Source organism: Charadrius vociferus, unplaced genomic scaffold (genome assembly GCF_000708025.1).
Source record: "Charadrius vociferus isolate BGI_N301 unplaced genomic scaffold, ASM70802v2 scaffold161, whole genome shotgun sequence".
Classification (NCBI taxonomy): Eukaryota; Metazoa; Chordata; class Aves; order Charadriiformes; family Charadriidae; genus Charadrius; species Charadrius vociferus.
This window is the reverse complement of record NW_009646928.1, coordinates 4,962,547-4,976,248: the sequence shown is the minus strand read 5'-3', so window position 1 is coordinate 4,976,248 and position 13,702 is coordinate 4,962,547. Positions and strand designations below refer to the sequence as shown.

The window sequence follows — 13,702 nt, the reverse complement described above, 5'->3', positions numbered from 1 at the left end:
GTTATCAAATCAATTTAAATTATTTTGTTAAAATAGTCACAGAAAAAAGGAACAGTTACAACCTTAATATATTTTTTAAAAATACAGTTCTCAATAAGGCTTTGTATCTATAGCCTGCTTTGGCATTCCCTTAGTAACATGAGGTATTTTCATCTGCTGATACTATTTTTCAGTTTTAACAACTAAGTGAATTTGAAGCATATGGAAAAGTCCACAATTAAAACTTCTTTTTTATGGGAATCTAGGTCTAGAAGAGCCCACAATGTTAAAATCTAAAAGAATTCCATTGTCTAAAGGAAATACATATACTATATCTATGTTTTCTGGTTTATACCTGCTCACAAAAAATCCCATAGAGGGGGAGGTTTTGAGTGGCAGAGAGATGTATGACATGCCTCATAGGAACCTTGTTACAGGAGGCAAACAAAAATTTCTGGTGAAATAAGGATGTAGCTAAGGCTCTGCTCTGCTCTACCAGCTGTTGCAAATACCATAATCAGTTTTTGTGGATTAGTTTGGTCTCCCTTTGCTTGGTCCCTTGTCTCCTCTTGGAAACTGTAATTTTTAACCCTTTCTCACACTTTTGTTTTGTTAAACCCGCCTTTATACACTCATTTATGCCCATGTACAAAGAAGTGTCAAAATAACAAATGATCAAGAAGTGAATACAGTGGCTTATGCTTAAAAAAGAAAAATACTGAAAGGATCAGAAAGAAATGCATAAAATATCAAAATACCTCTTTGCTTTCTTCCAAGTCCGATTCACTACTAAATTCCTCTGTGTTTAGGTTTTCAAAGTCAGATTCACCCACAGCAATGGGAACTGTCACAGTGAGACTTGGGTTGTTTATGAATGACATGTAATCACTTTCATCAATTATGTATTTTTCCACACTGCTGCCTGTGCCTATGCCACTAGTTGTTCCATTTGCATCTTTAATATAGTCATGATCCTTGCTTAGTTCCACAGTTGTATGGTTAGAAATGCAGCTATTTTTGTTGTTCAAATCTTCAAGTGGCTTGATTTCATCTAAAGCTTTTTGTTTTTTAACAAAGGCTTTTTGGATGAATTCACGTGCTTTTCTTTTCACGTAATCTATGCCCTTCTGCATTCTTGCTACAGCAATTTGGAGATTATTCATTTCATTGTCATCGTCTGTCACAGCAAGGTTGTCTGCACTAAATGAGCTCAAGAGCAAGGCCAAAAATAGGTTCAGTACCTGCAGAAAGATAAAAAAGGAACATTCTAGACTTGATCCCAACAAAGAACATTTATTTTATTAAAAATTGTCATATAAGCGACATCGAAGACTGAAATCCCAGTAATTCATCATAACCAAAGAAAAGCACCTTCAAAACTTTTTCTCTTCTCCATAAAAAAATGAGCTTTTGAATTTTGCTTAAGTCCTGTTCACTATTAAAAATATTACTACAACTGACTGGTATCTGTAAATGTGTCTTTAAATCCCCACAGTATAGAAATATTTTGGTGCAAAATCTTATAATCTAAAAATGGAGATAACAGATTTGCTATTCAGCATCATTAAAAAGTTTAATTTATCCCACCACACAGCAGAAAGTAGATTATTTAGGTGACTAATCATACGGGATAAATAATAAAAAAAATCCACAGCAAATGGTTTATAAAGAGCCCATAAACTGAAATTATTTGAAGTACAAAATATTTATGAAGAGCCAAAAGACAAATTAAGAGTGTGACTAAGGACTCACTCTAACATTCTTAGGATTTTGATATTGCAGAATACTTTGTTCTCAATCCAAAAAAGCTCTTAAGCTTAACTTTAAGCATTGCTTGAAACCACCTGCTTAAGTGCTTTGTTGAAGCAGAGCCAGAGCACTTAGTTCACTTCAGGATTGAGCCCACTTTATTGCCAAATAATTATCTGCTAATGCTTTGATTACATACCACTAGGTTTCCAATCACCATGACCATCATGAAGACAGTAAGGCACATGGCTTGGCCTGCAACCTCCATGCAGTCCCACATCGTTTCTATCCATTCTCCACACAGCACTCGAAATACGATCAAAAACGAGTGAAAAAAATCTTGCATGTGCCAGCGTGGAAGCACACAGTCACTTGCGATTTTGCAGACACATTCCTTGTAGTTTTTCCCAAACAGCTGCATCCCAACCACAGCAAAAATGAAGACAATGATGGCCAGCACCAGGGTCAGGTTACCCAGAGCTCCCACAGAGTTACCAATAATTTTTATCAGCATATTTAGTGTTGGCCAAGATTTCGCCAGTTTGAAAACTCGTAACTGGAAGAAAAGAAAAATATTGTTAGGACAACCAGCAAGAAAGACACAAAGATATTTTAAAGTTAATTTTTGGAAGGATATTACTGCAAAACATGCCCTGAGTATGACTGTTCAGAGGGTATCTTCTTGTCTGAAAGCATAAAGATGGAAGGTTCAGTCAACAAAATTTTGTGAAGTTTGAGCTTGATATCCCCAAAGCATAGTTTTAACAGAAGGTCAAAGAAGCTACCGGTCATATCAAATGGAATTTAAAGTCTAGGGTTCATCTGTTAAAATCACCCAGGCCACTTCTCTGCTGGTATTTGTAGAGCAGATCTATTCCTGTGATACCAATCAGAGCACAATACATCTAGTGAGTTGATTTGTTTCTTCATAGCAGGATGTTTAAAATGTATATATACAATAAATATATTGGAAATAGGCCCAGGCCACCCATTGCTATTTCTCTGGATCTCTATCCATCCCCATTGAAGACAGTATGATACTGCAAGTAATAAGGATTTGTACTAACAAAAGATACATCAGGGTCAGCATCATGGCAAACATCAAGCAAATTTTTAAGGCAGAAGAATGTATTGTTTTAATGAAGCCCCATTGAAAAATCAGTGCAATTAATGTATATTTACCAATCTGAATGATCGAAGAACTGAGAGTCCTTCCACATCTGCAAGACCAAGCTCAACCAAGCTAAGTGTTACAATAAAACCATCAAAAATATTCCAGCCTTCCTGGAAATAATAGTAAGGATCCATTGCAATTATCTTGAGAAACATTTCTGCTGTGAAGATTCCAGTGAAGACCTGAATTCAAAATGCATTTTGTTATTTCATTGTGAAATATAATATTACTGATTTAGCTGTTGTCTAGGTTTTTAATTCAACCTACATATCTGCAATGTCTTATCCAAAACTGATACTTAAAAATAGTTCAGTGTACTGTAGTGATTTATTATGCCCACCTTCCCTTAACAAGTGCCATACAAACCAAGTAATTTTTTCAATTAATTAAATTTGATACTAAACAAATTATATAAACTTCTCTTTCATAGCATTTATAATCCAATTTCAACTCTATCAGGATATGGACTTTCTCATGTACTGTACAAACAATATCCCAAATTTGATTTCCACAACATAAACCAGAATTACATGGTAGAACGTCTTTCTTGGTATAGTAATTTCATTATATTGCAGCATGAACGAGGCCAAATCTAAGACTCCAGAGGGGCCGTTTCTTTGCTAGTTTAACCTGCCATAATCCCACTCACTTCAACAGAGATAAGATACCAGATGGGGATCAACTGAGATACAACAATTTGCTGAAGCTGAGGAACTTCTTCCTGGGTGTTGCCAGTAAATTCAGTGAGGTTGCTTGGCCCAATCACTTTAATGTCAGGGATGAAAGAGCATTTAAGAATTCATTTCAAACACGATGTTGCTGGCAATGGTTTCTCATCATGATGCTATGCTGCATAAAGTAGGAGTCTCATTTAGGAGCCACCAAGGCAGTGACCCTGAGTACCTTTGAGAGAAGTCAGATGAATTTCCTGTAGGGTAGGAATGTGCTAAAGCCACCGTTAAAGGCTGCCTGAGCCCTCGTCTGAAATGCTTTCTTTTTTGGTTCTGATAACCCATTTTCAAGCGAGCTGAACAGAAAATGGGACAGCTAAAGAGAATAATCTAACTGGGATAATCAGGAGGTGGACAAGAGTCTGACTTGCTCTGCCTAGGAACACCGATGCTTACGGTAGATTTTATTACAGTCTTTACATACATTCCAGATATAAACACTGGAGAGGGAAAGGTTACTATTTTTTAAGCTACAGGATTGGAACCACGGAGGAAAAGGTAGGAATGAATAAATACAGTTTGAAACACTGAATTAGGTTCCTAACAATCAGGATGGTGAGGTTCTGAAGGAGCTCTAAAGTGGAACTACTGGAGCAGGTGAACCCTGAGAACCTTTATATTGCAGAAGGGGTTTACATCAGGGAGGCTAAGACTGGAAGAGTGTGGTGCTTATAGCCAGGTTGCCTCACACTTTGTAGTCAGATGTACATCAAGATTTGTATGCCATTTTCTTGGTTGGAAAACAAACCTATACAATGCTACAATATAAGATTTTACATTTTACTAGGAAACTCAGATTCAGAGTTTTCCTTATTTTAAGTGTATGAAAACCAGCTATGCATGCGTTTATTAAGTCTCCCTTCCAAATCCTGCAGTTATTCACGTGTTCTAAAATATTTTTCCCTCATTACAAAACCAGGATTATTAAAAATCCCATTATAAGAAATCAAATCTTAAAATAAAAGACAAAGTAGGACTGCAGCTGCAGATACTTCTATGTGATCAAACCTGTCAGTTCAAAAGCATCAGAGCTACAAAAAATTAACTCCTGAATTCTTTAATAATTTATCTTTTTGAAGTTAAAGAGAGAAAATACAGCTGACAACATGAGAAAAAGATATCTTACTAATTATCTGATGATAAAAAAATATAAAAACTATAAGAGGAAAAAATACTGCAGGATATTTTTCATAGTTTTACATAAAGCATATAAAGAAAAAAAATGACATAAAAAGTCTTTTACAGAAGAAAATTCTAGAAATGCTCTTAAATGGCTCTTTTAGCTATTGTAAACCTGTGCTCAGGATACAAAGCAATTAAAAACACATTCATAATTTAAAGATTTGTATTGTATTGATTGAAAAAGTAACACTGTTTATTTGCATAGTATCGTTTTCATAGAAGTAATGCATTTCCTGGTTTAGTAGTTGGACAAATCAACTTCTGTTTAAGATGGACTTTACTTAATGTAGCACTGGTGCCATTTTTAAAATTTTTAATTTGGCTTAGCAGTACACTGCAATATATTGATTTTACAGTATCCTAAGTTACATAAGCCAGGGCTGACAATGAAATTTCCAAAAATGTTCTGATAGAGTCATGTCTGGAGGCCAATAAATATCCAATACATCTACTTTCTAAAGAGAAAAAAAAAAAAAAAAGCAGTTAAAACTCCATCTTTTAGTAATTTCAGACATACTTCCTTCCAAATCATGAACCTAAAAACTCAACAGACTTACCAGATTTCCAACTGAAAGTACATTATTGAATTCATCGGTCATCGGATAATGTTCCATAGCCATAAAGAGTGTATTTAAAACAATGCAAATTGTGATAGCCAGGTCAACAAATGGGTCCATTACCACTAAGTTGACGATATGTTTTACTTTTAGCCAATGTGGACTGCAGTCCCAGATCAAGAAAATGTTTGCAAATTTATACCAACATGGTGGGCATTTCTGTCTTGATTCTTCAAGTTCTGTGGGAAAAAGAAGTTCATAAAGTTGACTATGTGATAGCTCTAACATTCCTCAATCCTATAGGAATTGTACCAATCAAGTTGTCAATCTGAACTGGTAATAATTAAGCTCCTATAAGCGTGCCCTTTGTACTTTTTTAGAGGGCTTTTCAAGAAAGTCTTAAAAAATTGCTGTCAAATGTATTTATTTTGTTCAAAGCTTACGTATCAAGCACAACTTCTTTGTATTCCAATCATTATTCTGATCAGTATCAATTTATGCATTGATTTTTATTATGTATTTTATTGTTCTTGACTTCACTTCAGTCTGTTCCTCCCACTTACTGCTCTATCATGTAAATATTTTTATTTTTAAATTTGTGGTGTTTAGGTAAAAATTTTCAATATAATTTTTGTTCCTAGTTAAGAAAAAAACATTTTTATCACCTGGAATAGCACTTCTTTAAAGAGTAACTGAATAAACATAACTGCTAAAAACACATATATATTTTAACAATGCTTGCATATATTTGAAAAGTGTTCAGTGGCCTTTTGGTGTCCAATAATATATTTTTAATTAATATGGATAAGCACCCACTTAGTTATGACCATCAAATATAACTCTAGTCCTGATGACCACATGAGATAGATGGTGGCAAAACAACGAGATAGAAATGCTTACTTATGTAATAACATTAATGTTTACTTAGGTGATAACCTCAATGAATAAAGAGCTTTGAGAGTACTGATCAATGTGTTGGTTTGTGGGATGGTATCTGTTAATTAAGCTATTTAAAATCAGTTTTTAAGTTTCAACTCAATTTTTCAGAAGTCCATTGAGAAACAGGTACTAAATATTAGGCTATGCATAGCACACACCTTCCACAGTGTTTGTGAGAATGCTAGCAATACTCATGGCTCTTACCCTTAAAGCTGGATCTTCGAGGAAGTCCATAGAAACATGGAAAGAGCTTGATATTCTCTTCCTCATTTCTGTTTCTGTAGTGGTGCCCTATACAGAGAACAATAATAGGTGAGACCATGCTGGAATAATAAGATAAGCAAAGACCATAGAGAACCCTGCTATTAATGTCTTAACTTGGATACGTGCTTCGTGCACTTCAATTTTTATCATGTCAGACTTTTATTACTTTTCAGTATCTTCTAAATAACTTTTAAAAGATATGAGTGAATAGTTACCTACTGTTCAAGCCTGAGAGTTTATTTACTTAACTTTTGCATTTCTTTCCTTCAAGCTATGAAAAATTATTTAAACAAATTGGAAAGGATTGAGTTCAAAATATTGTATGCAATTTTTGCAAACTGTAATTTTTTTCTTTTTTCTCGCTGACTGAATATTCTGGGGCTTGTAACATAATAGTCTGTTCCCCTAGGCAAACTGTAGCAAGCAAGAAAAGTCTGACCTCCTCATGCTTCCTCATGCTAGTGTTTTTTTAGTAATGTGAGTAGACAACTTTGAACTAAGCAAGAAATTTTTTTGAGACATCTTCTCTTACCTTGTATATGGTAAGAGAATGGCAGCAATATGTGCTGCACGTATGTTCACACAGACGTGTATTTTTGGAAGTATGTATTGAAATGTGATCTTCCAATGAATTATTTGTTATCTACACTTCAAAACTGCACCAGCAATGGATGGGAAATATATAGCAATGAGAAATAAAGGATAATAAAGAATTGACAACTTCCTTACATTTTTAACAGTGCTGATAAGGAAGAATGTTATCAAAATTAACTAATAAAGCTAATTTTGATAAAGTGGTAACAGCAGCATCATATTGATTTCAGTTATATGATAACATTTTTGTACACTATTTTCAATTGTATAGTAAGTATGTTTTTGCAGACCATAGCCAGACCTTTAGGTCAGCAAAAGTAAATTATAATACTGTAATACAGTAAAATATAGTGCTTTTATGAATGTGTAAGTAAGTTAATATTTTATTACTTGGAAACTGCGAATTGCATTTGTTAGTTATGAGAATATTTGTAAATAAATGCTTAGGTTGCAAACCTGTCTTAGCTATTTTACTTATTAAAGATTTTACAAGATGCAGAAGCATTCACAGCTTGACCAACCAGGAAGCATTGCCAAGGGTTCCATTCTGTAGAAAACACTGGCTGGTGCAGTAAGAAAAGGCCACGATGCCTAAGCTATTCAAAACTTTCTTACATTGTCATCAGTAGCTGGTTTATCTATTATCACCTCTGGCAGAAGCTGTCCAACAGGCGATGTAGGAACAGATGGTCCACCAACCAGGGAAACCACCCCATTGCAATCCACAGTGCTGTGCATCTTCCCATTCACTGGAAACACTGCCAGCATCCTGGATGACCTACTGGCCTGACTAATGTTACTGTTGCGCCGTTCACCGTGTCTGCGCGGCACAAAGAGAGAATCTCTTCTGCTATCATTGTCTTCAAAAGTGCTGTGCTCATCATCAGCAAAGTCATTTTCTGATCCTATATCCTTTGCTCTACCTCTGAAGCTGAAAAGACTTGTTCTGCTATTGCGCCTTGGGGAAAACAGGGAGCCACGAATGCTCAGCAAAGACTGCAGGCAAACAAAATTAGTGATTATTAGCTGAAACCTTCAAACTTAGCATTGTTCATAGGATAGCATAGGATTTTTTTTTCTTATATGAGAGTAACCATTTTTTCCAGAAGCTAAAAGCTACTGTGAAATTTTAGTATGTATTTAATTATATTTATATTTTGCACATAGAAGTACCACTGTTCATGGATTCTTAAGACAAAACCAACTTTGAGTACTCCTTTCTCCTACTGTCAGTTAGAGATGCTGGTTAGAGTAGTTGCACAATACTCCTCAAACAAAAAAGGGAGCCTATACATGAACACATACATTTCATGCATACACATATTGAACCAACCTCCAAACATCATTGAAACAGGACGAGAATATGAGGCTATCATAATGGAAAAATACTGTAGCATTTTAATAAGTTTAGATAATACATAATCACCCTAAAAAAAACCCCACAGAATAAATCAGAGAATATTTTAATAGGATTTTTAAACAATTCTATTACAAGAATAGAGATAGGAGGTTACACTTAATTCTCTGTGGTGTTTTTACAAGACAATCTAGCAGCTACAGCACTTTCGCTCAAGCACTAGCAACAATAATAAAGTTTAATGAAAATCTCAATGTTTCCTTTCTTTAGGCAGTAAGGTCATATTAGAGTACCAGGAAGACTAAAGTAGTTTTGTAACAGACTACGATGCTTTAAATGCATGCTTCTACTAAAAATATCTACATGCAATACCTGATGTGGAGAAGAATACTTCTTTTCGTATGTCAATCTATTGCCTTCAATAGATAATCGGAAACCTTTCCTTCTGATGCTTTCTTCTGATTCAGACTTGTGAAATTCATCTTCATCTTTTTCCTCTCCTCCAGACTGTTCTTTCTGTTTTCTTTTTTTCCTTCTGTTTCTTCTCTCTTTTGCACTTTTTGAGCTCAATTTTGATGCCTCTGAGGAACTTTCTGAGAGCCCTCCTGCTTCTCCCGCAGCACTGGGCTCCCTTGACTCCGCGGATGCTGTTACTGCTGCTGCTGCCACCGCTGCTGCCTGCCATGATGCAGAATGAATTTGTGTCACTGAGGAAACCGCGACATTGTATTTTTTTAAAAATTTGCTTATACAGAATTTCTAGTCCAAACACCTTGAGTCTTAACACTTTCCATAGGATATCCTCTCCCTAGTTTTTTTCTAATTTTTGTTACTCAGTTGGCTCAAGATATGCCTTGGTCATAGCCTTCTTCCATCTTTCATGAGTAGTTTTAAATGCAGAAGTCTAACAGATTGTATTAATGACACTAGACTAAGAAAAACATAGTGAATAATGTATACCTAGTTTTGAATATTCCTTCTTGATTATGGCTGGATCATTCACATTACAATGTCTTTAGTGCAGAATAGAAAATCTCTGACCTAGCTTTGTTGTTGAAAGCCCAACAGGGTGTTTTATAACTCCAAATTCAGAAATGAGAGGATAAATATCTCTAGCAAAATTACTTCCATACGCTTCTACATTACTATACCATAAATTCTACCTGAGCTGCTTCTTGTTGCTTCTTTAGTTGTTCCAGCATCTGTTGAAATTCTGCCTCTTTCTGCTCTGCTTCTTCCATAGTTGCTTGATTCTGTTCTTCGTAGGCCATGGCGACCACAGCCAAGATCAAGTTGATCAAGTAGAAAGAACCCAGAAAAATCACCAGAACAAAAAATATCATGTATGTCTTCCCAGCAGCACGTAGTGTCTGGAAATAAGAATACATTTATAAGCAAGAATAGGTTAACAAAATTTCTGGTTTTCATCCTGTTAATAAGAAAGATTACGTAAGAAAATTGATTTTAGGCCTCTTGCATTATTGGTACAAACATATTTAGTTTATTTTGCATTAAAAAATTCTTACCAATTGATAAAGGTTTTCCCAGAAGTCTTGAGTCATCAAGCGAAATAGTGACAAGAAAGCCCAGCTGAAGGTGTCAAAACTTGTGTAGCCATAATTGGGGTTTCTACCAGCTTTCACGCATGTATATCCCTCTGGGCACTGCCTACAAAGACAAACTGGGTGTTACCTTATATAGCTATTTTAATTTTATCACCTGGAATGTCCAGGAGAAGATTAGGATTAAAAAGTGGATTTTTCTTTAGTTATTCAGACTAGAAATAATAACAATTGTGCTTTTTAATAGGAAACTATTTTAAAGGACACTAGAAAAAAGCAGGAAAGGCACATAAAATTAGTGCCAAAAGTTTAATCTAAGCTTTTAAAACATAATATTCCAAATAATTTTTTAATTGTTAATGCTGTAACATTAATGTCAATGTCAGTGTTTTCTACTGGCTGAGCCTGTTAGTACTCATATGTGCAGCTGGAACTGCAAAATAACACACATTTTCCAGCTGCTGTGTCTGTTACTTCTCATCCAGGCAGGAACTACACCAAAACCAAATTACTGATTCATTCATGCAAAGATTAAGCTCATCTAACCAATCCACTGAGCCCTAACAAGGAACCCAAATCCTCAGTCCAGTGTAAAATCCTAGTCTTTCTCATGTGAAAGAAAGCGGTCAATCAAAATACAGCCCCCCTCCAGCTACACATCTAAAGAACATGGATCTAATTTGTACACGGGGCAATAATATGATGAAATTTGGTCTTACCCAGCATCAGAGCTATTCCCACAAAGCAGAGCATCGTTTTGCCCTTCCAGAAAATAAAAATGACCTGTTTAGAAAAGAATTTTTTAAAAATTATAAAATTCTGAATATGAAAGTTTTCTTACAGCTCTGTGAAATAAATAGTCCTGCTCTAAAAGTGTTAAGGTGATTTCAGATGCCATTCTAAACAAGTAATATTATTTTTTCAGCATGACTATAACTTTAGAGTAAATGACAGTATGAATTGCAGTAAGTGCTATCACTCACAGAACTTACTGTTAAAATGCCCACATGTACTAAAAATCCTATCAAATGCTGCAGGATGTAGATGAAATGTACAATTCTCCCTCAGTCTCATCACTGAACTAAGTCACACTTTGTGAAATTATATTGTACAGTTATTTATTCTAATAAATAAATTGTATCTGAAAAAAATATACCGATAGTTTATTTCAAACTTTCTGATCAGTATTGCCAAGGGTTCCAGTTTGTCATGTACAAACACTTGTGACAGTTATCTAATATGTGAGCTCTGAAAAAATCCCACCCAGCTGCCAATGGCTTTAACTGTTGTGGGTGTGTGCACACTGCAATTAGCCCTCTGGTTGGTATGAAGGCCCTGGGTATACATCTAAATTTAACTTGGACAGAATTACTGCAACAGTCACCAACTTGTGTAGGTAGGATTTTAGCAGTATATGCTGAAATTATTGATCACCTCAGGAAAGAAAGATCAGGTAAGTTCCACCAAATCGCTCTGTAGCCAACCATCCCATAATCTGTATAGTAATCTTGTATTTACAGGACATTTTAGCTGGTTTAAACAACAAAGACATTGACCTGTCTATTCTTAGAAGAATAAAGAGATGATGTGCAAAACATTATGCTTATTAAGATTCACTTTGACTGTATCCTTGAGAAGTGCTTTTCTTTTTGCCCTCAAAGCAGACGCCTGCAGTTGCTAAGCTCTTGATTTTGGAAGAATTATCGCAGGGGGAGCTTCCTCCCGTAGTAAGGATTTCCCGTTTGGTCACAGGCTTAAGGATTCAATTTACACAGGGTCAGACCATGTAGCCCAGTACCCCATTTCCGATGGAGAACAAAAGCTTTGCCTCAGGATGTCTGTAAGGACAGGGCAGGGACATGAGCACCTCCCCTGCTTCCAGTACTTCTGAAGTACAGCAGCTCCAGAGCTAAGGTGGTACCTTTTTTGCTTCCTGAGAAGATTTAAACCCCGCATTGTTTTGGTTTGTGGTTTTTTTTCCATTGAACTGGCCTGTTAGATTCCCTTAAAATGATCTCATTTGAAATGCTACCAGCGCAGCTGAGTGTAAACTGTAGACTCTGGCTGTGCTGCCCAAGCAGGGTTACCACACAAGCTAGTGAATTCTGAGTCTGAGGAGGTGTCACAAGCTACTGGCTCTGCACATTGATTTGCTGCAGGAGGGTCATGGTACCCCAGCCAGATGTATCTCTCCATCCTGTGAGAAAAAATTCACCATTTGGAAAAGTTAGGTTTTAAGCTGCACATAGGCCTTGTTCTGACACTCTGTGAAGGACTCAGTTTCAGTGTCTTATGATACACCTGCATCTTAGAGTCAAAGAATCATAGAATCATTTTGTTTGGAAGAGACCTTTAAGATCATCAAGGCCAACTGTTAACCTAGCACTACCAAATTACCACCAAACCATATCCCCAGGTACCACATCTACATGTCTTTTAAGTACCTCCAGGGATGGTGACTCAACCACTTCCCTGGGCAGCCTCTTCCAATGTTTGATAACCTTTTCAGCGAAGTCAAAGAATCATAGAATCATTTTGTTTGGAAGAGACCTTTAAGATCATCAAGGCCAACTGTTAACCTAGCACTACCAAATTACCACCAAACCATATCCCCAGGTACCACATCTACATGTCTTTTAAGTACCTCCAGGGATGGTGACTCAACCACTTCCCTGGGCAGCCTCTTCCAATGTTTGATAACCTTTTCAGCGAAGGAATTTTTCCTAATATCTAATCTAAACCTCCCCTGGCACAACTTGAGGCCATTTCCTCTGGTCCTATTGCCTGTTACTTGGGAGAAGGGACCAACACCCACCTTGCTACAACCTTCTTTCAGGTAGTTGTAGAGAGCGATAAGGTCTCCCCTCAGCCTCCTTTTCTCCAGGCTAAACGACCCCAGTTGCCCCAGCTGCTTCTCATAAGACTTGTTCCCTAGACCCCTCACCAGCTTTGTTGCCCTTCTCTGGACACGCTCCAGCACCTCAATATCTTTCTTGCAGTGAGGGGCCCAAAACTGAACACAGTATTCGAGGTGCGGCCTCACCAGTGCTGAGTACAGGGGGATGATCACTTCCCTAGTCCTGCTGGCCATACTAATCCTGATACAGGCCAGGATGCTGCTGGCCTTTCTGGCCACCTGGGCACACTGCTGGCTCAGTGCTGCATGGGGTTGTTGTGACCCAAGTGCAGGACCTGGCACTTGGCCTTGTTGAACCTCATACCATTGGCCTTGGGCTCATCAATCCAGCCTGTCCAGATCCCTCTGTAGAGCCACCCTACCCTTAAGTAGATCAACACTCCTACCCAACTTGGTGTCATCTGCAAATTTACTGAGGGTGCATCTTACAGGGTACAATTTTCTGTACTGTGCAAAGTGCACAACCCTGTGTGCAGCCGCTGTCATTCTGGGCTGGTGTGCGTTGCAGAAAACTGCACTGTGCTGAAACACAGCTGTAAATAGTAAAGGTAGTCGACATGATGCTGATCACAGCTGACCCTTATGAAGCAAATCTTATTCTGCATCATGTCAGCTAATCATGATTAAAACATGCTGGAACATAACAGCTGGTTGGGAAGAATGAAAATCTGACTTGATATAGTTTACATGGAGCAGT

At 36.9% G+C, this 13,702-nt stretch overlaps 1 protein-coding gene across 8 annotated transcripts in view; it reads right to left on the bottom strand.

Annotated features, from left to right (window-relative positions):
• Window positions 1-13,702, bottom strand: part of SCN1A (sodium channel, voltage-gated, type I, alpha subunit) — a 71,857-nt gene that overhangs the window by 38,969 nt on the left and 19,186 nt on the right. For 3 of the 8 annotated variants that reach the window (XM_009894595.1, XM_009894598.1, XM_009894594.1), the window contains exons 7-16: window positions 10,808-10,871; window positions 10,053-10,194; window positions 9,690-9,896; window positions 8,899-9,204; window positions 7,818-8,165; window positions 6,470-6,602; window positions 5,373-5,611; window positions 2,911-3,084; window positions 1,928-2,284; window positions 738-1,220 (exon numbers count right to left, since the gene is read on the bottom strand). In XM_009894595.1, the coding sequence (XP_009892897.1) occupies window positions 738-1,220; window positions 1,928-2,284; window positions 2,911-3,084; window positions 5,373-5,611; window positions 6,470-6,602; window positions 7,818-8,165; window positions 8,899-9,204; window positions 9,690-9,896; window positions 10,053-10,194; window positions 10,808-10,871 (2,453 nt within the window). Of the gene's footprint in view, window positions 1-737; window positions 1,221-1,927; window positions 2,285-2,910; window positions 3,085-5,372; window positions 5,612-6,469; window positions 6,603-7,784; window positions 8,166-8,898; window positions 9,205-9,689; window positions 9,897-10,052; window positions 10,195-10,807; window positions 10,872-13,702 lie in introns of all 8 variants that reach the window. The other 5 variants (XM_009894600.1, XM_009894599.1, XM_009894593.1 and 2 more) reach the window with 4 other exon arrangements.